Source organism: Poecilia reticulata, chromosome 2 (genome assembly GCF_904066995.2).
Source record: "Poecilia reticulata chromosome 2, P_reticulata-male-v2, whole genome shotgun sequence".
Taxonomy (NCBI): domain Eukaryota; kingdom Metazoa; phylum Chordata; class Actinopteri; order Cyprinodontiformes; family Poeciliidae; genus Poecilia; species Poecilia reticulata.
The window spans coordinates 29,050,552-29,074,084 of NC_088831.1; the positions used below are offsets into that span (position 1 = coordinate 29,050,552).

The 23,533-nt window shown below is 38.4% G+C and overlaps 1 protein-coding gene and 1 long non-coding RNA gene across 8 annotated transcripts in view; one reads left to right on the forward strand and one right to left on the reverse strand.

The window, feature by feature from the left end:
• frmpd4 (FERM and PDZ domain containing 4) overlaps positions 1-23,533 on the reverse strand; it is a 53,612-nt gene that overhangs the window by 21,148 nt on the left and 8,931 nt on the right. For 3 of the 7 annotated variants that reach the window (XM_008400422.3, XM_008400432.3, XM_081602788.1), the window contains exon 2: positions 9,175-9,291. In XM_008400422.3, coding sequence (XP_008398644.1) covers positions 9,175-9,291 — 117 coding nt within the window. Of the gene's footprint in view, positions 1-4,705; positions 4,817-5,318; positions 5,456-8,713; positions 9,102-9,174; positions 9,292-21,615; positions 22,075-23,533 lie in introns of those variants that run through there. The other 4 variants (XM_008400440.3, XM_008400451.3, XM_081602785.1 and 1 more) reach the window with 4 other exon arrangements.
• On the forward strand, positions 1,084-18,484 carry LOC103459143 (uncharacterized). The gene is made up of 4 exons (XR_014085725.1): positions 1,084-2,069; positions 2,228-2,625; positions 17,487-17,539; positions 17,675-18,484. It is a non-coding gene; the product is annotated as an uncharacterized LOC103459143 (long non-coding RNA).

The following is a 23,533-nucleotide window of genomic DNA, read 5'->3' on the forward strand; positions in this document are numbered from 1 at the left end:
AAACAGCCTGAAAGTCACCCTAGAAAGTCTTGCTGTTCTTTGTCTTGAAGGACAGCATGTTGCATCTGCCCCGGCTGGGGCAGTTTGCTCATCAGGCCACAGCACAGAGAAATATCATTCAGGTCGGTCTGATGGAGAAAATGCTGATGAATAGAACGATTTCTCCATTCATCCTAACGTGCATAGATTGAGAAGGGTTGGAGAGATAAGGAGGAAAAAGAGGCGAAAAAGCTGAACCTCTGCTCTAATGAGCGGCAAACTTCCCCGGCTGGGGAAGTTTGCAGTGAAAAGTAGACCATTGAGTCTAAAAGCTCAACCTTTGCTTTGACAATAGAGGCATTAGAAGATCGGACCCATCAAGAGAGATCTGTCCTATTGAGCGATTTCTCAAATCTCAAAGAAGAAACTTCCCCGGCTGGGAAAGTTTGCCTCTATCGTCTGCTCTGACGATAGAGGCATTAGAAGACCGGACCCATCAAGAGAGATCTGTCCTATTGAGCAATTTCTCAAATCTCAAAGAAGAAACTTCCCCGGCTGGGAAAGTTTGCCTCTATCGTCTGCTCTGACGATAGAGGCATTAGAAGACTGGACCCATCAAGAGAGATCTGTCCTATTGAGCGATTTCTCAAATCTCAAAGAAACTTCCCCGGCTGGGAACGTTTGCCTCTATCGTCTGCTCTGACGATAGAAGCATTAGAAGACCGGACCCATCAAGAGAGATCTGTCCTATTGAGCGATTTCTCAAATCTCAAAGAAGAAACTTCCCCGGCTGGGAAAGTTTGCCTCTATCGTCTGCTCTGACGATAGAGGCATTAGAAGACCGGACCCATCAAGAGAGATCTGTCCTATTGAGCGATTTCTCAAATCTCAAAGAAGAAACTTCCCCGGCTGGGAACGTTTGCCTCTATCGTCTGCTCTGACGATAGAGGCATTAGAAGACCGGACCCATCAAGAGAGATCTGTCCTATTGAGCGATTTCTCAAATCTCAAAGAAGAAACTTCCCCGGCTGGGAACGTTTGCCTCTATCGTCTGCTCTGATGATAGAGGCATTAGAAGACCGGACCCATCAAGAGAGATCTGTCCTATTGAGCGATTTCTCAAATCTCAAAGAAGAAACTTCCCCGGCTGGGAACGTTTGCCTCTATCGTCTGCTCTGACGATAGAGGCATTAGAAGACCGGACCCATCAAGAGAGATCTGTCCTATTGAGCGATTTCTCAAATCTCAAAGAAGAAACTTCCCCGGCTGGGAAAGTTTGCCTCTATCGTCTGCTCTGACGATAGAGGCATTAGAAGACCGGACCCATCAAGAGAGATCTGTCCTATTGAGCGATTTCTCAAATCTCAAAGAAGAAACTTCCCCGGCTGGGAACGTTTGCCTCTATCGTCTGCTCTGACGATAGAGGCATTAGAAGACCGGACCCATCAAGAGAGATCTGTCCTATTGAGCGATTTCTCAAATCTCAAAGAAGAAACTTCCCCGGCTGAGAACGTTTGCCTCTATCGTCTCCTCTGATGATAGAGGCATTAGAAGACCGGACCCATCAAGAGAGATCTGTCCTATTGAGCGATTTCTCAAATCTCAAAGAAGAAACTTCCCCGGCTGGGAACGTTTGCCTCTATCGTCTGCTCTGACGATAGAGGCATTAGAAGACCGGACCCATCAAGAGAGATCTGTCCTATTGAGCAATTTCTCAAATCTCAAAGAAGAAACTTCCCCGGCTGGGAACGTTTGCCTCTATCGTCCGCTCTGACGATAGAGGCATTAGAAGACCGGACCCATCAAGAGAGATCTGTCCTATTGAGCGATTTCTCAAATCTCAAAGAAGAAACTTCCCCGCCTGGGAACGTTTGCCTCTATCGTCTGCTCTGACGATAGAGGCATTAGAAAACTGAACCCAACAAGAGAGATCTGTCCTAGGGAACGATTTCTTTAATCTTAAAGAACAAACTTCCCCGGCTGGGGAAGTTTGGGGTGGAAAGGAGACTGTTGAGTCTAAAGCTCAACCTCTGTTCTGACGAAAACGGAATTAGAAGACTGGACCTGAACCTGAAGAGAACACTGTCCAGGTAATGATTTTTCCAATCTTCCCTAGCAACAAACATGGATACAGGGATATGATTATGGATATGTTAATGAACAGTGAAAAAGTTGCGTAAAGTGTAAGGGAGTTGTAATTACAACTGTCCATCCATTTCATCCATCCATTTTCTTCCTCTTGGTTCAGGTCGTGGAGGAAGCAGCTTACGAAGGGAGGTCCAGACTTCCCTCTCGCCAGCCACTTGTTCCATGTCCTCTGGGGGAATCAGAATGCGTTCCTAGGCCAACAAGGAGACATAGTCCCTCCAGCGTGTCCTGGGTCTTCCCCGGGCTCTCCTCCCAGTGGCACATGCCTGAAACAGCTCACCAGGGAGGCGTCCTGGAGGTATTCTGACCAGATGCCTGAGCTACCTCAACTGGCTCCTCTTGACGTGAAGGAGCAGTGACTCTACTCTGAGTCCCTCCAAGATGATCGAGCTTCTCACCTTATTTCTAAGGGAGAGCCCAGACACCCTACAGAGAAAACCCATTTCAGCTCTTGGGACGTGGATTGTCAACTCTCTGGTGGGGAAGGAGCCGGAGATGGTGTGTGAGATTGAGAGGTTTTGGCTAGAAATAATCGGTTCTACCTCGACGCTTGGCTCCGGTTCTGTAACCAGTCTTCTCGAAAAGATTACCCACCCTTCTTGGAGTCCTTGGAGGGGGTTTTAATTTAATAATAATTTAATTATTATTTAATTATAATAATTAAACAATAATCTAATTATTATATTATATTATATAACAATTAAATTATATAATAATACAATTATTATTTAATAATAAGAAATATTATTAACATAATAATAATAATAATAATAATAATAATAATAATAATAATAATAATAATAAATATTACTATTTATTATAAATAGTAATATTATTTATAAGAATATAAATAATATGTATATTATTTATATATTGTTATATATAAATAATATATATTTATAACAAACACTGTGTTTTTTATAATTAAAAACAATAGTAATATGATATAGTTATATAACAGTTATATTATAACTTTGTCATTATAATTTAATAACATATCAATATCAATATTTAAATGTATAATTTTATATTATTATTGCTATTGATTTTTAATAATAATAGTAGTACTAATATCCCCACAAAAAAAATCTGAATATTCAGTCCATTAGTCTCTAATGGATGGATATGTTCATTAACATATCCATCCATATGCATGGCTTGATGTTTATTTTGCGATTAAGTGATCAATGTGGTAGATTAGCTACTGCAGCTATTAGCTCATTAAACACCTGCTGTACTGATGATCAGGGTTGCAATTACATATTATTCAGGTGGATGCGAACACATAAATTGGCACCCATCCCCCCCACAACATATGCTCGCTCTACCCCCATAGCAGAGCCTACCTCCAGTAGCCTAGCATCATGACCTGTTTGTTCTGAAGATCCTGCAGCTTCCACTTCGTCACCTTGACTCTCATACTGATAGGAGGAACCACAGAGCTCTGTTAGGTTAAAAGCTCATCTTCTGAAGTTGGGATGTTTTTCCTCCAACAGGTTAAAGAGGAATCACCTCCAACCAGATGTTGGACTTGATTTTATTTCAATGTCATTTGTGAACGTTAGAGTGGAGCTATAAAAGTTGAAAAAAGTTATCATTTTGGAGAAAGTCTCATCAACATCAATATTTCCACTAAATAAGAGGCAAAAAAAGTAGCTTGATAGAGGATAAGCCCCTCAGACTTTGAGCTCAAAGCGAGATGTCCAAACTATCCATCCATCCATTTTCTATACACCCTTGTCCCTAGTAGACAATTTATTTAATTTCAAATAATTATCACGGTAGAAGCCATTTGTTTGTTAAATACTTAATGAAACATATATACCGTGTTTGATGTTTGTTGTAAATGACATATAGTCACAAAGAACGAGATAATTAGTCTAAGTTTGTTGTTTATTGAACGTTCAGAAACTGCAGGGGCTGTGATGCGCCACAGCAGAGGTAAACAAAGGTAAAACAACCTGAACATGTGATCAACTAAAAACATCTCCTACCTTTTTACTCTCCTTCTCTCATTGTCATTTAAGCACACCCGTTGCCCTGACAACCGCCTGCGCAAGCCATAACATTCAGTCCGTTACAATATTAGGTTTTCAGGCTTGACATTTATTTTTGCGATCATTAATAAGCCTCTCTGAACACAGCGGTGGTTGATTAGTTAATTTTAAACTCCTGCTCCGCTCGTTATTTTGGCCTGGAACCGAAACGCACAGATTTGCGCAACACCTTGTAGAAACAATAATTACTGAGATCATTATTTTTGTTGGGTCTTTAATATGAACATCTTGTTGACTTTTTAAAAATTTTGTTGTTGTTGTTGTTCTTTAATAAAGTTACGAACATTTTGATAAGGAGCCAGAGGTGGAGGATATGCAACCAAGGAGCCATGTAGCAGAGTTGTAGTCAAGACCACCGAACCCAAGACCAGCGCCCTGCGCTAAATGACACAATAACATTAAGTTTACCTATCAAAATTGGTTTTCAGATTGATCTGAAAGATCCACATTCCCATAAAAACACCTAGATATTAAATACTTAAGAGCTGAAATGAATTTAGCCAGTATCAATTAAAACTCACTTCATTCTGTTTTGCTTTCATCGCTGTGCTACAATCCGAAGAGGTGTCCTGCTATCCCTAGAAAAATAACGCCCTGGGCGGTTGGCCATATTGCCCATGTCAGAAACCACAACTGAAACATCGCAATTAACGGTAAATAACGTTCAACTATGAACACTGTCCAACGGCGCAACAAGTAACCAAGCAGAAGGAGCATCGTGACTGTTTTCATCCTCCCTCCCACTGCTATGCTTGCCACCATGACAGGAGACGAAATCAATCAATGAGCAATGAGCATGCTCTGCATTCATACATTCAACTTTTACTTATTCAGCGATTAAATAAATGTGTGTGTGTGTATATATAGCTACCGCAGTGTACACAAGAACAAAGAACGGCTCTAAGTGAGGCTTCAGTCCTTAGGACTTAGTAAAGATCCGTCCAGAAGAATCGGATCGTTCGTGAATGTTATATCACTATATTGCAGACTTTGGTCACAGCGTTGTCCTAAGCAACACCTCAGTCAACACCTCCACACATAATTCAGCGCATGAGTGACAACTTTTTTTCATCGCAGATGCAACATGTGTCTCTATACAGCTAGCTTAGCTAGCACCACTTCCACAGATCTTACCTTTCTTTAAGCTTTCCTTCCAAGTGACGCTAAAAGTTGGACGACGTCCCACCGTCTGTGAAAGCGAAGCGCTGGTGATTTTACATGTCGCCATATATTATGATTTATGCAGCTATTATCGATTAAACAGACATCTTCTCCTTCTCAGAGGAAACCACTGCGCATGTCTGGAGCTCCGCGTGCGAGTAAAGGTGGAGCCGATGGGTGACAACAGACACTAAGCCACCTTAAATCCCTGAACTTCACATTTTAACGGAAAAAAAGAGCAACGCGACTTGGATGTAACGAGTAACGAGACAGTTTTGTAGAAATGTAGTGAAGTAGAAAGTACAGATACTTACTGTAAAATGTAGTGGAGTAAAAGTAGAAAGTCCCCATTATTAAATCTACTTAAGTAAAGTACTGATACACGAAAACTGTAGAACAAATTGGAGCTTGTAAAAAAAACTAAACTGTGTCAATGCTACAGCATGGACTCATCAACTATGCAAAAATGTGCATTAATTTTACTGGCATAAATATAATTTAAAAATGTCTTGGAGAAATATGCTATGTTATAGCATCAAGAACCCTTAAAAGAATCGTTATAGCTCATAGGTTTTATAAATAAATTTGAACATATGTAACTTGCAATGTGCTGCCATGGAGACAAAAGTTTCAAACACAGAAATCAAACAATGCGATTTTTAAGAAGCCTTATTTGCAATTTAAAAATGGTGTGATTGGAATGGTCATATGTTGACAAATTTTCATGACTTAAAAGTATTGTACTTTGAAATATACATCCTCTAAAACTGCTAAATAATACAAAGAAACGTGTTCCCCATTACACAAACGCCATGCCGTGATTCTCTCTTTATATAGGAACAACAGCTGCTGCAGGATATGGCTTGAAAATATAGAAAGAAATAAAATGTATGCAGAAAGAGAGTTTGTTAGTTTTTGCTGTAGAGAAACAAACTCAGCAGCTTGTGCGCAGATCAAAAACATATGGACTTGTGCATTCAGGAAGAGCACTGTTCCCTCCCCTCCAAGGCCACCTGCTGAACATGGCTAGGTTCCCATTGTGCAGACAGCCATGCATCTAATGCCTTCTAATCACAACCATTAGCTACTAGCGTAGCTCCACAACGCTTTGTACAGAAATCACAAGCTATGCTGAGGGTTTTTATCATGAATAAGGCGGACAACAATAGGCAGAAGGAAACATTGGTCTGATGCACTGTGTGCAGAGTGTATTTCCATGTGCTCTCTTGCTGAATTCTTGCTGTTTTGGGGGTAGCAGTAGAGGGAAGTAAGTCTATAACCATAGCAATATCCTGTTTTTCTTGCCTCAAAATCCTGATTTGATGAGGTTCTTAATGCCATGTTTCTTTCTCATGAAATGAAGCCATGGTTTAATATTTTTTCTGCCTTTTCAGTTTTGTCTATACTGTAAGCCTGAGTGAATATAATATGTTGAATTACTTAAAAATTATGCACACTATATTGCACAGAAAATAAATAAATATAAATAAATAAATAAAACTTGTCTCTAGGTACGTAGTGTTAATGCTCTGCAAAGTGTACCATGTGTGACCATTACATGTCATCACAAGTTTCAAAATATTTTTTTACCTAGCAGAAAGGCAGCTGCACATTTCATTCCTCTGCACTGTAAAAATGAGTTATGTTGAGTTATGTATTGGCCATTAAATACAATTTTAATTGAGCATGCTAGTTTGTAAATATAATGTTCAACATTAGCCACTTTATTTTGTAACAAATTCTATTTCTTTTGATTAGAATTTAACTGGATAGGTTGGTTGGGTCGGCTGTTACTCTCAATCGTTATGTTCATGTCCAGCAGAAAACGTGGATTTTATGAATTTTATGAATTTATTAAAACCCCTTGACAGGGATAGTAACATGATTACTTACTTATAAGTGTTTTGAGGGTGACAGTTATGGGGTTAAAGCAAGAACTTAGGTAGTTTGGTAATAGCGCTAATGCTAAAGTCAAACTTGCAAGTTTAACATCTTATCAATGAGGCACTTGTAGGAAGTGAACAGTGCATCTTGATAGTGGAAAAAGCTAACATGGTACTTTGCTGGAACAGATACTGTTTATACGTTCAACATCAACTAGATTAGCAACCGTGCTAATAATTAAGCTAACCTTGTTAACAAGCTACATTTCTTAAGATTGAGGCAGCTGTTCCCAATGAACAAGACTATTTGCCATAGATTTCATGGAAAATGTTCATATTACAACCTGATTTAAAAGTTTACATTCAGCTTTAACAACTATACCAACATATCAGATTTGATAGTTGATACCTTTTCACAGTTTGGCTTTACGAATTAAGGAAAAAATTTCCATACCACAATATTTGAACGAAATAAAAAAATTCATTTACAGCTCTAAGTAGTTGAGAGACAGTGCTTCTGGTAAGATCAAATTTGCTTTCAGGCTAGCACTGAAACAGTAACACATTTGTTGGGAAAAGGTTTTCATTCCTCCTGTTAAATAGATTTGCAACATTTAATATTTAATTACCATATTATGCCTAATCATTTTTATTCTTTTAAAGGACAAACCAGATGAGCAAAATAATTTTTATTATAAAAAAATTATAAATCTGACTCAGAGCAAAATTGCTATTAAAAGTAGCAATATCTACCCTAATTTATTGGTAAAAATCGAACTGTTTGGTTTTATTACTGATGAATAATGAACGCATTGTGCTCATCAACTTTTCAGTACATTTTTGTATCGGTCTCTAAAGTACACCCCAATTTGCAAAAAAAAAAAAAAAAGAGTGTCAAACTAAATATTAAACCCATAGTACTTTATTCATGCACTCGTGTCATGCAGTCTTGGCATGTGTTACGCTGAGGAAAACACAAGACTTTAACATCAGCACCCGGGAGCCAATAAAGCCCAAACTCAACCTCAGACAGTTTCAGGAAGAGATGTTTGATTATTCATGAGTCTTCCTCAAATTTAGAAAGCAGAAGCTGGAGCCAAACAAGCCTCCATGATCTGTCTCATGCAGACACACTCGGCATCCAGCGCTTTCACTGCTCCGTACTTCTTATATAACTCCTCTGACATCACGCTTCTCGTGCTACGACCCATGTGTGACAAGTGCTCTACTCCTCTTTTGAGAATCATTTCTAATATTAGCTTGTTTGGATGCATTTGAAACAACAATCCACACTTCTGCTGTATTTTACTTTTTAGTAATGAACTAAAAATAATTAACATTGTGTGTAAATATTTTACAGAACAGGTTTGCATGCACAGCAGTCATTTTCTAGTACAGTACACCCAGCAAAAGAGAAAACACTCACTTGTTAAACTATATTGCACATAGACAATTTACAAAAAAAAAAATCTGTGTTGTTTTTACCTGCCTGGACAGATTGCCTGAAGTGCCACTTATGAAGGATCAACTACGTTGATAGCATAATATCCCAATTTTCTCTTGTAAAAAAATAAGAAAAAAAAAAAAAAAAACATTATGCTGGTAAATTTGATCCACCGCAGCAGAATACACACTCACACCCTCTAAACTCCTCTTCTGCATTTGGGAGACTGCATAAGAAAGTATAGTGGGTGTATCGGAGTGAGAGAGAAAGAGAGCTAGAGAGAGAGAGAGAGAGAGAAGGAGAGAGAAAGGCAGTCAGCAGGGGCAGTGAGTGCGTGCAGCAGTGGAGGGAAGAGAAAAAAGAATCAGTATTCTGAATGCACTGATGGAGACAGTGTGGAGGCAGTGACGTGGCCGGAATAATCACAGGTTGGCAAAGCACTCATGAAACATCTGGGATGGAGAGAGCTCCCCCTCTGTTTCTTTAAACACAGGGCACTTACTTGATGTAGCAGTCACGCCCCTCTCTGATGGTGCCCATGTCCCATCCATTTGGGGGTCCTTGGGAAGCACTCCAGGTCCCTGAAGGGGGCGGCCAACCGGAGGATTTGGTCCTGTGGCTGCAAAGGTGCAGAACATGAAAAGAACTACGTGAAACCCTGAAACCACCTCTAAGTTGGGGAGAAAGTTCAAACTTTTAAATGAGCTAGAAATAATATCCAATCATTTCAACATATCCACATCCCAAAAACAGATCGCACTGACACGATAGAGTCCCAGTCAAGTACAAAGGGGGTTTCTGAGTCCAATGTGACAAACAACGTTCCATAGGCGCAGATCAGTGAGTGAATGCAAATCAAAAATTAATTACATAAGCTCGATCCAGGCAGAGTTGTCATGCCTCACTCCTATGCTTCAGAGGCATGAAACTGGCTTTATTTGTGGATGTCAGCACAGTGTTTAAAACATAAAGCACACACAAATCTTCTTCTTAACCAGCTTTTTTTTTCTTTTTTTTTTCTGTGACTCAATCTTAAACTGATCTGATAACCTTTCTTGGAAGACCAGAAAACTATTATTGTAGCAACTCTCAAAATGCTGCCGCATCGTTGTCTGATTTTGTTGACAAACCCAAGCTATGCAGAGTCATTTCTTTGAGCCACAAGTCGGTAGAGTGGAGGCTTTCCAGAAAAGTGGGATGGGTTGGAACACAGTCGTGTCTTTTTTTTTTTTTTTTGCATGCACCCCCTACTTTTTTCCTTTTATCACTGCCTTTGTGTCTGCACACTGGTGATGCTGGAAAGTGGTGGCAGAAAGTTATGTCACTTCAAAGGCTTGTCTGCCATGTAACAGGGCTCTTCACATTTATTATTCAAAGCTCCTTTTTCTTTCCCCCTAAAATGTTTCCCCCAGTTACAGTACCAATGATAATGAATTGTGCACGACTGTCTTACATATTTACATGAGAGTGTGTCTCGCTGTAGTTTTGTTCATATGGCAACTTAATGCGACATCAATAAAAAATCCCTGTGCATTATGCGAGATTATAATAATTTTTTATAATCTTCAAAGATATTTTCAGTAAAACGTGATGGCTGTACAATTATACAACTCTTAAATACCCTTGACTATAGCAAAAAAAAAACACTTAAGAGATGTTGTGTAGATTAGAACCATGGTTGATTCATTAAAAGGAAAAAAAGTCCATATAGTGAACATGCTCTGTTTTCCTAGTACATCTATTGTTGTACTTTGCTGCCTCATCCATTTGTTACATCATCTACTGTAATTCTTTACAATCAGGAAGTCCACTAAATCCACTAAATGCAGTTAAAACTCATCCAAAACACTGCAGAGTTTAGTTGAAAATTAACAGGATAGATCCATTTATTTTTCTATTTTATTTTTTTGCTCTCAGACTGCACGTTTACTGTTTTGTTCATACATTTTCAAAAGGTAAAATGGGAGGAAGATCAGGCTCCTCTCTTGTGAGACTCACTGCCAGTTTTTGTCTGTGAGGCAGACACCCTGTCTACTTTAAATACTAGGATAAAAACTTTCATTTTGATAAAGCCTGTAGTTAGAGTAGCTTAGGTTATCATTAGCAAACTCTGTAGTTAAACTACTATATAGGCTTAGGCTACTGGTGAACACACTGACCACTTCTCCTTGCTCTGCTGTTCTTCGTCTCTCCAATTTTGCATTATTTGCTGATATTTCAACTTTAAGCTTTATATTGTCTCTGTTCTTTTTTACTCGTAGAAACCACCTCTGATCTGGCACTTTGTTTAGCTGACAGTTTCCTGAAGGGGGACATTGGCTGAGCTACTGCTGCCAACAACTTTACATTCTCCCTCGATGATGCCCTTGGCCCTGTCTTTCAGTCTTTAACCCTGTGTCTGTCCTATACAAAGATGTTGGCTGAGATTTTGCAGCAACTGTATGTCCTTTCGTTTATCCTATGTACTTTAAAACCTGCTCAGAGCTAATCTGGTAAGCTATGCTTCTCTCCCAGAAGAAGCCACTAAAGGAGCTACTATGGCCATTAACTTGATGGCCATTTTTTTCTCTAACACGCAAAGTACAACTTGATCAATGCTTATGTTTCTTTTTTGTGTGTATGCTCTGTATTCTCCAGCCTCCAATCAATCATGGCAGATGGCCGACCACACTGAGCCAGGTTTTGATTGTGCTGAAGGTTACTTCCTGATAAAGAGGAGTTTTTCCTCTCCACTGTTGCTGCATGTATGTTCAGTATGAGTGATTACACAATGGAAGTGATTGTCCACTGTTGCTACATGCTTGACCACAAGGAGTAAATGCTGCAAGTCAATTCGATTAAATCTGCAGTGTTTACTTAGAACGTTTTTTTAATAATAATGAAATGAATTAACTTGACTACACTGTCTGATAACTAGGATCAGTTGGAATGTATTTATGGTTGAATTAACTTTTTTATTACATTGCCTTGAGATTACATATTTGAGATTAATTATATAGGTAAACTAAATTGAACTGAACTCTCACCTCTTTGTGCAGTGTAAACGCAACTCAAGTTCAAGTTTCAGACTCAATTCCCAATCTATTTGTGAGAAATGTAAATGCCCATCTGTGCCTTGAAAAAGCTGCCAGTGTTCTACTTTCAGAGTCCTCTAAACAGTCCAACCAATCTGATTTCTTTCCCAAATCAGTGGTGTTGGTATGTTGATATGAATTTATTTGACCCACAGGACAGGCTTCAATGCCGTATATCTAGAACTGCTCAAATCAGGATGTCAGACACTATTAGCTCTATGACCATCTCTGTCATAAGTCTTAAAACTGTAAAAACAACCATGCAAACTCATCCAGATTAAAATAAAGAATTCCAGCATGATTAAAATTTCCAGGCTGCAGAATATAAGACAACATCCTCGCAGGGTTATGTTTGACATTTCTCCCAAGGTCTACAACATAATAAAGTGTACTTACAATTTCAAATGACGTCTCTTCAGGATATGTTTCTAATCCGAAAAAAAAGGTGTCTCAGAAAATCAGTTTTCTGTCTCACCGACTTTGTAATGACACTGCAGTCAAAGATACAATGATCTTTGATTTATTTAGTCTGCACATGGGAGGCCCATCATGCCACTCAGTCAGTCGCAACAGTCCATACTAACCAAGAGGCTCAGAGGGTTCACACACTGGCGGACAGTGAAACTGATCTTCTTCATCAGGCATTAATAAATAATACCTGCACAGTCACATCGGACTAAGTAATCAAGCTCTAAGTAGGCAAGCCATGCTACACAATTCATGAACAGGTTACCCAAGAGTCATTGCACGACAATTAGAAGTAAAAGGGGAGCTAAATGTAGGTCAGTGGGGAACTTGTTAAACCTAAAAATGCTTGATGGCATTATGATTTGAGATATTTTTAGATCCTACTGGTTGATTTGCTAAAATAACCAATCCTCCTGACTACCAGTAGTTCATTTTTTCCTCTGTAGAGGACATTTCTAAACTTGAATATCTCCCACCCCCTGCATTCTACTGAATTAATTCCTTTTGGTATCTGGAGAGGACATTTAGGGTTTTTTAATGATACCACATGTGAAGGGGTGGTACTTTTGTACGTACCTTTTTCTAATTCATAAAAATGGCGTTCATCAGTAATAACACATTTTATGGGAAGAGACAAAGTAAGTGCATAAAACCTTTTATTACCTTACAAAGACTGTGGGATTTAAAAAAAATGGTGATTGGACAATATTTTTTTTTTCCTGGTAGTCAGGAGGATATTTAAAAATATTAAGGCCAATAGGAAAAAAAAATCTACCTCCTTGTTTGAAAAAAGATGAAATACATCAATATAATTTCTTTGCAATCACAGCAGAAAGCAGATTTTTAATATTTAAAACTAAACATGAATATTTTTTACATGTATTCATTAATTTTAATTTTAATATCTTAAGAAAAATAATTTAATAGTGTCTGAAAAAAAGGGAGATTACTTCTCAGCCATTCACACACAAAGACTGGATCCACAATACCATTATGTTTCCTTAATCAAAGAAGTTCATTTTAAACCTCCGTGTTTTTCAACACATGCTTGTCACAGAACAACCATAAAGGGTGCATATCCTAATCATGAAGGGAGTGATAATGCATTATAGAAAAGGCGACTGCTTGGAGGAGCAACATTCCAACACAGACACTCAAGTTAGTTTGAATAATTCACACCAACAATCCACAAGGGCTGGCAATATGAAACCCTGTTCCGGCAACAAATGTTTGCTGTAAATCCATGGAGAATGCAATAAAACTGTTCTTTCATGAGGTATTCAGAGCATTATTTCCTTTGACAAGTGCTTTGCATCAGTGACTCCCATCTGCACATGGCTGCAAGTGATGTTTATGTGCTGATTGCCAGGGGGACCAAACCATGAATTCCCTTTTAAGTTTCCCGGCATGCACTTGGGAAGGAGAAGGGAATAGCCTGAGGTCAAGAAAGCCACAGTAAACGTAGCATTAGTTTGCATGGCCATCATATCTGAAAGATAGAAATACATTCATCCCATGCAGCTAATTATATTTTATTGAACTCATGTTTCAGGAAAGATATTGAGGACAGCTTCCAGTCTCCCAAAATAAAGAAGTCAACATTCAGTCATCATGTGTGTGAATGTCATGCTATGTTTTGGAATTTAAAACATTTAAATCCTTAGATTTTTATTTTCGTTACTTTTTATGGGATGAAATAGTCATACAACATCCAACTTCAATAAGTTTAGAAACAGGAATTGAGATCATAATGTTAATTGGATACACATTTTCTATTATGCATGCAGGCTCAAATATATTTTTTTATCAGCACTATATGGATCAATGTCTTTAGGAAGTTGCACCTTGACCACTCGTATTTTGTAGCCACAATAAGCGTTTTATTTTAATTATGTAAAGCACTTTGAAATGCCTTGCCGCTGAAATGTGCTATACAAATAAAATTTGATTGATTGATTGATTGATTGATTGATTGATTGATTGATTGATTGATTGATTAATTGATTCTGTTGGCAGCTTAAGTATCTCCATTCATCCGACGCAAACTCTTGCTCTAAACAAAAAAAAAAAAATAATTGAAAAACCTGGGATATGTTGGAACTCCAGTGTCACTGTTCTGACTAGGTTTCAAAATAGGACTGAAGAATTTTTTTTTTTTTACAAAACAATCACCTTCATCTATGGTTTATGCTGGATCCCGTCGAGACCACTTTTTGACGGTCTCGGCCTCGTCTCGGACTCGACCTCATTTGGTCTCGGTCTTGTCTCGGTCTCGGACATTGGGATTTTATATCCAGACCAGTCAAGACCACAACTGTGGAAATATCATTAAACTGTCAGCATATTGTCCAGTTTATTTGTAAACATCCTCATTTCCACTGGATGCAAAACATACCGATTTAAATTCAAGCAATAACGCAACTTACTAATTAATGTTTCTGTTACCGCTGCCACCCTTCGCCTCCCCCTTTAATTCGCACGCGGCACCCTGAGTACTCTGGGACAGTGCGCAGTTTGTCTCGGAGCGGGAGAAGATGTCTGTCTAATTGTAGGTAATAAATTTACCTACATAAATCATAAGAAAGCATATGACGACATGTGAATTCAGCAGCGCTTCGCTTCCAGAGACGGCGGGGAGTACGTCCAACTTCTAGCTCACTTTGAGGAAGCTCAGACAAAGGTAAGCCATGTGAAAGTGAAGCTAGCAAAGTTAGCTGTGCAGTGACAAAATGTTGCATTTGCGATGAAATAAAGCTGTCACTTACTGCGCTTATTGTGCAGAGGTGTTGACTGACATGTTGCATATGTCAACAATGTTGTGACCAAATTCTTCAATATAGGGATGTGATATTCACGAATGAGTCGATACGTCTGAACGGCTCTTTACTATGAACGACAGTACTGGAGTTTCACTGGGGACCGTTCTTTGTTTTTGTAATGCTCCGCGCATACTACAGTAGTTATCATTATATTGTATTAAATATATATGTTTATTTAACAATCAAATAAATAAAATACATGAACGTGAGATAATACACAGCACATGCTCATTGCTCTTTGATTATTTTCGTCACCTGTCATTTGCTACCTGGCTTCATGCAGCGGGAGAGAGCAGAACAGTGCGCCAGATTATTTCTTGCTTGTTGTTCCTGTCCAAGGATGAATACTTAGTGCATTGTCATGATTGCTATGTTTAATGTTGCAGACAGTGGTGGTTTCTGACAATATGAGCAACCACCCAGGGCGTTACTTGTTAGGGGCAATGTGAAACCTCTGCAGATTGTGACTTGGAGACAGAAGCAAAGCAGAAGAAAGAGTTTGAATTGATAATTCTAATTTATTTCAGCTCTAAGGATTTAATATCTAGGTGTTTTTAGGAGAATGTAGATCTTGCAGATCAATTTGAGAAGCAGTTTTTTTATATTTCACATTTTATTGTGTTGTGTAGAGCGGGGTGTTGGTCTTGGTCTTGTCTCGGTCTCGATACACTCTAGTCTTGGTCTTGACTTGGTCTCAGGTTTAGGTGGTCTTGACTACAACAAAGCCTGGTCAATGCCAAGAAACCAACTGGCATAAATGAGAAATTTCTCATATAAAAAATAGTCATATATCTAGACAGAACTTTGCCACAACCTTGTTTTAGATGAGGAAATTCACAATAAGTCACACTTTTTCAAATGTTCTACAGTGTATCGGAATTAAATGTTGTATTTTCATGCCTATCAAAAAACGGATGGTTCAAATTTAACATTAAAAGCCAAAAATGAATATGCTCTTCATCCAAGTAAACTTCTGACAGTGGTACTCGCTCAGTTTCATTGGTAGTCTTTTGTAAATAGTAGTAGACACAATGAGTCATTAAATGTGAATGTCTTCAATGTCTTCAATCACCTAATGGTGTGAGTAAGATTTGTCACTCTATTACAAGCCCAGGAAATATTTTCTAAGCTGACTGAAGAATAAAGATATGTTTTGGTCCCTTGTGTAATAGGAAATGTTGCAAATATGACTTAAGATGCCTTGTGAAACACATTGAAGAGAGCGTGAGAGTTTTTTGTTTTTTTGCCAGTGGTGTTGCAATAAACAGACATGTATGCAGAGACAGGCTGCTAATGGGATTCTGTCTGAATATGAAATCTGTAGAGAGACAGAAATGCGCATCTCATGGGAAGAAATTGAGGCGATGTGCAGAGCAGGGCTGTAGATGAACATTTTTGATTAAAAGATTTCTCCCTCTGCTTCTCATCTTGAAGGCACATAAGACAGCCTTTTGTTTCAGAGCGCATCTGCCCTCTGCTTGACTTCACCAACCACCAACATGGCTTTAAGCCTTTGGCCAATATAGCAGCATGGCAGAAAAACAGTCAAATCTGTTATTTACATCCTGCTATCGAAATGTTACTGTGAATGCTATGACTGCTAGAGAGGTCAGGTATGATGCTGTAGCTACAGTAGACAACTCAGTTTTCTCCTGCTGTTTATGTGCCTTTGTGAGTAAGCATGCCATTTTGTCAGTTTTTTATTTTTTTTATTTACTGGAGCCAAGGGGAAGAAAAGGCTGTTCCTTGCTGATATGCAACAAAATCCTTATGGTGGGAATTATATAACAAGAACACATCAATACAATCACAAGAAATGGAGTTAGAGCTATTTTGCCTTGTAGATTATTACTATGCGAATCTTCTGCACACCAACATTCACTTTAAAATTAGGGTGTCTATCTTCCCTAATATTCCAACAAAATCTTACATTGCTGAGTTAGTCTTTGGTAAAGCTCAGACATTGTTGCTATGGGCAACAACACTACCCTGAACATCGCTCTCTCTCTCTTTCTCTATCTCTCTCTCATTCACTGATTCACTCACTCACACACACACATATATATATATATATATATATATATATATATATATATATATATATATATATATATATATATATATATATATATATATATATATATATATATATATATATATGTTGTATGTCTGTTTTTCTATTATATATATTAATTTGTTATATATATATAACAAATTAAATTTGACACCTGTCTATTCAGCCGAGTAATGAAACTTCCATTTCTGTTCTGTTGCATAAGTGCTGTTGTTAATGAAACGATGAACATATTGGTAATATTTTCTGACTTCATGTCATTTTAATTGAATTTTTTGTGTCTGTCACAACAAGATGTGTGTATTTGTGAAGTGGAATGAAAATGAAACATTCCATCTTCCACCTTCCAACAATTGCCTATACCTACTTGTGCTTGCAGGGTCGCGGGGTGGCTGATGCCTATAACCAGCAATCATTTTGGGGAGAGACATGGTACGCGATGCACATGTTGCCAGTCCATCACAGGACACCACAAAGACACAGAACAAACATACGCAGAAGCACTTAAACCTAAGGGCAACTAACAGAATCCAATTAACCTAACAGTTGGTGTGTTTTTGGCTGTAGGAACAAACCGGAGTACCTGGAAAGAATCCATGCATGCATGACAAGAAGATGCAAGCTGTATGCAGAAGGACCCCATCGGTCTGAGGCAACAGAGCTACCAGCTGTGCCACAGTGGAGCCCCAAAATCTAATGTAAAGCATTACACTTTGCAAAGTACTAAATTTCAAGCTGGAAAAGTAGATCTAATTTCCTTGCTTAAGGTGTGGGTCTTTTCTGCTCTCCAAGTAAAACATTAACCAAACACAGCAACACATGTTTCCTGTAGCAGCTGACATGGATTCTCCTGCACCTTTTTGAGTTGCTCTCTAGCTTTTGTGTTAAAAGCTCCAAAGGACAGAACAAAATTAATGCTTGCAACCTCATTCCCCTGCCAGTTGGCTCCTGTTTCTGATCCACAGCCATTTCTGAGCCTTTCGTCCCTAAAAGCTTGTGATTTTATCGGCTATATATATGAAAGATCTGTTTTGTTTTTTGTTGTGCTCTGATGAGCATGGGCGCTAATCAATTTTGGTCCAGACCAATGATTTTCTATGATGAAAGTATGCTGTCAAAACATGTTGAACAATGCATCAAATAATAGATGTTATTTAGGAAACAGAGCTTGGAGGGAAGCAAATAAGCAACAGAAAGTGACACAGTATAAATTATTTTCTTCCAGTTAAGATTTCTGCTTTTAAAAAAAGCGATATTATGTACTTTAAAGGGACATTGAGTCATTTTATACCACACTCAAGTAACTATGTGAACTTCAACTATTTATAAAATGCTGTACACACACACACACACACACACACACACACATACACACACACACACATATATATATATATATATATATATATATATATATATATATATATATATATATATATATATATATATATAACAAATTAAATTTGACACCTGTCAATTTACGAAGCTCCTGCTCTTTCCAACACATCGCCTTTAGCATGTCATCACAACAATGCTTCTCATTATGCCGTTTACAACTGTTCTTTGGAGCTTTGGACTGAGAAGTAGTTTGTATGACAAGCTCAGCAGATCTGCAGTTCCTCCAGGTGTTTCCTAATTGCTGCTGCTAGTCTAGAGGAGCTGAGTGGGTGAGGAGCTATCCAGGGATGCTTTGTGAGACGGAGGTTTGGTTGGGCCCTGCAGATCAGAGGAGAAGCTATATGGAAAAGGCAGCAACAGAAGACTTAAGGATTCCTCCACCATGAAAGAATCAAAGCAACACTCCAGGTATGTTTTTGATGTGAATAATGTTATAAATTGATATGAAGCTCAAAGTACATTGTGTTAACATCAAGACTTTGCACAACTAATCATATAAATCTTACCAAATCTTGTTTACAACATATTTAATTTTGCATGGATATTGTTAATTTCTAAATTCCTCAATTATAAGCCAGACAAAAACTTATAAATAATGCATACAGTAAATAAATAAAATATTTTCATAATTTTCTGGGATATATAATGCTGAGGCCTGTTTTTGTTTGTATCCCTTTCAGACATTTGACATTTTGAACAAACAAGATAAACTGTATCATTTTCTTTATTTTTGTCATTGTGGAAGTGATACTTTAAGATGAAAATCTTTACCTATGTCAAGGGGTATGCCAACACATGAGAATGTTATTGCAACAGACATGCACTAACAGCTTTCTAGACAAAAATGGTGATGCATTAACTCATCAATCAAAAAATTGGGAACTAAAAATTTATTAGCAGCAGCCTAGTCTCTGACTTGGGACTGCACAATCTATTCCTGTTATCCATGCTGTTAAGCTGTGCTCGGTTAAAGGTGCTACTGCACAGCCTCAGTTTCAAAGTACAGCGTATTTCATGCTTACTCACTCCCAGCTGGCTGCCTGACGAGCAGCTGGCAAAAGCGCGTCCAGTAGTAGCTAATAAAAATGAAAGTCTACTGGTGACAAGTTTCTGCAGGAACGATCAAGAAATTCAGACAAAAATCCTTTTTTTCTTTTATTTGTTTTATGAATGAGGAAGAAGCTATTGTTGACTAATTCTCCATGAATTTTTCCCTGTGGAACACTAAAGGTTTTTTTTTTTCATTTGATTAGTCCATCAGAGTTCAGCAATCCTTGTAATTCAAAGATAATTGACAATATCTGCATAGATTTGTGAGGCTGATGCTCATTACCGTATCCGTGCTGCTCTGCTGGCAAACCATTCCAAACACCCACAGAACACATGAAAGGAGTGAAGGTGCTTAGAGGTAGACCCAAGTTACAAAGCACCTTGAATTGCCTTGTCGCTGAAATGTGCTACACAAAAGAACATGCCTTGAATTTTGATTCAAGAAACTGTACCACAGAAATGCTGTCAGGATTTCACCACAATGTGAGAAATGAAGAAATTTTGATGCTTCTTGTTTCTGAAAAGCTGGACGTCTGGGGGAGCTGAAGTCTTCCTGTCTAGTAGCCCTTTATAGCGAGCTATCGTGTGTTAAATTCTTGCTGGCAGCTCAGAATGTGAAAAACAAAACATAAAATGTGTAAATGTAGCAGAGCTAACTCATGATCAGAGAGAACAGTGCATGGCATTATTAACTGTGACAGGAAGTAGTGATGTTGATGCTCCACTGGGAGCCACAAAATGCACGCCGGCATGGAGGCAGACCAACAACAATGCTATCCTATCATAGCATATTTCCATTTCTGTAGTGAGTGGCACTAATTGTACAAAAAGAGCAACGATATTGTTCTTATTTACATATTCTTGGCCTCAGAAAAGCAAGAACATTGTGTTGATGACTCATACGTGAGATTGCGTTCCAAATGGCCTTTCCTGTGTCATAAAATTTCTGTCACATTCAGCGCCTTGTATTAATGATCAGCTGTTCTCTCCATCAGTGGTCTGTGATGTTTTTGAAGGAGGCTAATCCTCAGGCAGGATTAATGTCCAACGGCAGACCCATGGGCTCACAAAGTGAGTTGTCACTCCTCACAATGAAAACACCTATTCCTCCAAGCTCCATTCATTTGTCTTTTCCACTTTTCTCACACACCAGATATACTAAATGAAAAATATTTAAGAAGAAAATCGTGTAAAAAGTGTTTTCCTTCTTTATTTGTGATCCTCTCTAGCTATTTGCAACAAATAAGTGTGATTTTTCAACAACTTGTTATGTATTAAATATGTCTGATGAGCTAAATCTGATCATGCTGAATTATTCAATGTAAGGACAAGCATAATGAATTGCATCTCCATTTCCTTAATGATCATTTCCCTTAGGACATTGACTTAAGCATTTAAACAATTGAAAGAATCTCAGTTCATTTTGTCATCTAATACTTCAATGTTTTTATGGCCCTGAAAGCGTCAGGTTTCCCATACGATCTGATAAAGTCAGCAAAAGTATGGAATTAGGTTTGAGTCTTTCCCAGATCTAAATCTGAATGGAAAAATAACACAGAATATGGAAAGATAATTGTATTTCCAGATTTTATTTCCTATTCCATTATCTAAAATTTCAACCAGTCCATCCATCCATCTTTGTTCATAATTTTAAAACTGAGATAATAGGGAACTAAAAACTTTGGAAATTAGATTTTTAAAAAGTAAAATTATTAACATGGAAAATAGGAATCCTGAGCACTTGTGCAGAAAAAAACAGTAATTATTTTCTGCATGAGAAATTTATGAACATGGATGCACACAGTTTAGAACAAATGAATCACGCTAGCTTTTAGCATCCGCCCCCACTGCCATCCACCTCGCTTTCTCATTCATTCCTCATCATACATGACTGCACAACTTGCTACCTCAAAAGATTATTAACTCAGCATTTCCAAGGCAGCGGCTCAACATGTGAATCCTGTGTGGCTCTTCACAGCAACGCCTCTGAAACGCACGAACACCGTTTCCAGTAAACGCACATTTACAGTCCGCTTAGTATATATGACAGCCGAACTCACCCTGAAAGCTTTGGCATCTTGACAAAGCTGAACACATCCATGTGTGCTGCAGTCTGCAATCAACCTACACATGCAAAATTAACTTCACTCCGGCACCATTGTAATGCGTTGTTTTTCGCCAGTAAATAACGCAAAGGGGAAGAAAAACAAAAGTAAGGCTTCCAGAAGTCAGGTGTAGAGATTAGTCGTTTTCTCTGAGCCTCTGCATGGCTGAGTGATTGCTGTGTCCTCGCCTCAGCAGCACAAATCCACATCCCATGGAAAAGGATCTGGCAGCGCAGCTTCCCCCGGTTACATCCTTCAAAGCATGTCTCTGTTAGCTGTGCTAAGCCACCTTCATTTAATTTCCATCGCAGTGGAATGATGTGCGGGAGCCGCACCGTAACAACAGCTTTGGAGGGAGGCACAGAGAGAGCCTGAGCGAAAGGAAAGGGAGGGGGGTCGGCGATGTTGGTGGGAGATGAAAGTGGAGGGGAGAGAAACAGGAATGTGAGAGCTTGTTAAGCCCGTGTGTCTACAGGAGGCACAATATTTGCAAATAAGGGGTGCTGCCTGTGTCCAGGAATTCCCCTTTCCCAAAGCATGCTTGGATCATATCTCAGACATTTAGTGTTTTGCCCGGAAGAGCGAAAATTTTGAAAAAAAAAAAAAAAGGAGCCAGATGGATGAGATGGCACATGCACACAGTGCCTGTAAAACAACACAGGAGCAACAAGAGCAGCTGTTACGTTATGAGGACCTAATGTGTCCCCCTCCCCAGCTGAGGTCTCTGCCTTACAGCTGCACGTAACACTGCCTGTACTGCACAGCGCATTTGTTTTGACCTTTCAATGTAGTTCAGCTGCTAAATGCTCACTCTCAGTACTCACGAGGAGCATCCGAACCTTTCAGCATCGCATCTGACACTGCTGAGGGAAAGGATCCCCACTGAACGATGCTGCCACCACTAAATATTACACTCAAGTAATATGTAGTGTTAATTTTACATGTTTACAGCTCTGCAACATTTAGAAAGCTGTGGGAAATAGAAAAAAAATCCTCTGAAGAAAGTCACACTATAAGCCTCTTACTCTTTAGAGATGCCTTCTAGAGCCATACTTTTAATGCGGTGGGAGTCTTGGCATCAGTGAAGAACTTAATCTTTCGTGTTTCTTCAATGTTTTCTTGCCAAGTGTCTGTCTCCAAAAGGCCTTTTCAGCAGTTGATTGGCAGAGACAGTTTTTATTAACATAGAGGGATTTTTATTTATGTTTTTTACCTTTTGCATATGTTGTTTTGTCAGTGATTTAAATAATTTGCTTCTTTCTCTCTCTATAAACTGTGTAGTGTTTGGTAAATTTATTTGAGTGGTGAAATGGGTGTGGATGGTGAACACACTACTGAGGTCCACATTATTCTTTATTAAGGCTTAATAATTAGATTTTTAGTTTGTTCATAATTATTTGCCTTAATGCTATGCTCACTTCCGGCTAATAAAAACAAAGATGATGCCAAAGAAGATACTTTTAATAAATGACGGCATGTCCAATATCAAATGCTTATTACTTAGAAATTAAAGCAATAACTGAGAAAACAGCACAGATCAGTCCCACCATCAAATGAAGAATGCCCTAAGGAGTGGGAATCACCGTTCATAAATTAAACAGCACAGCTCTATCCTTTTTAAAAAAAAAAAAAAAAAAGAAAACAGAGCCATTTAACCTCTTGCTTGAAGTTAAATGTTTTATACTTTTTCGTGTGTCTACAACAGTTTGGATAAAATGAGTGTTTCACAGTAGTCAAATGACTTCCTTTGTGATCCAGAGAGGAGCGAAACACAGTCAGACAAACATGACATCAAACACTTTCTATAAAGCAATTTCCTCCAGCTGTCAAATGGCTTGTTAGAACTGAGCCAATTGTCAAAAAGAGACTTTGA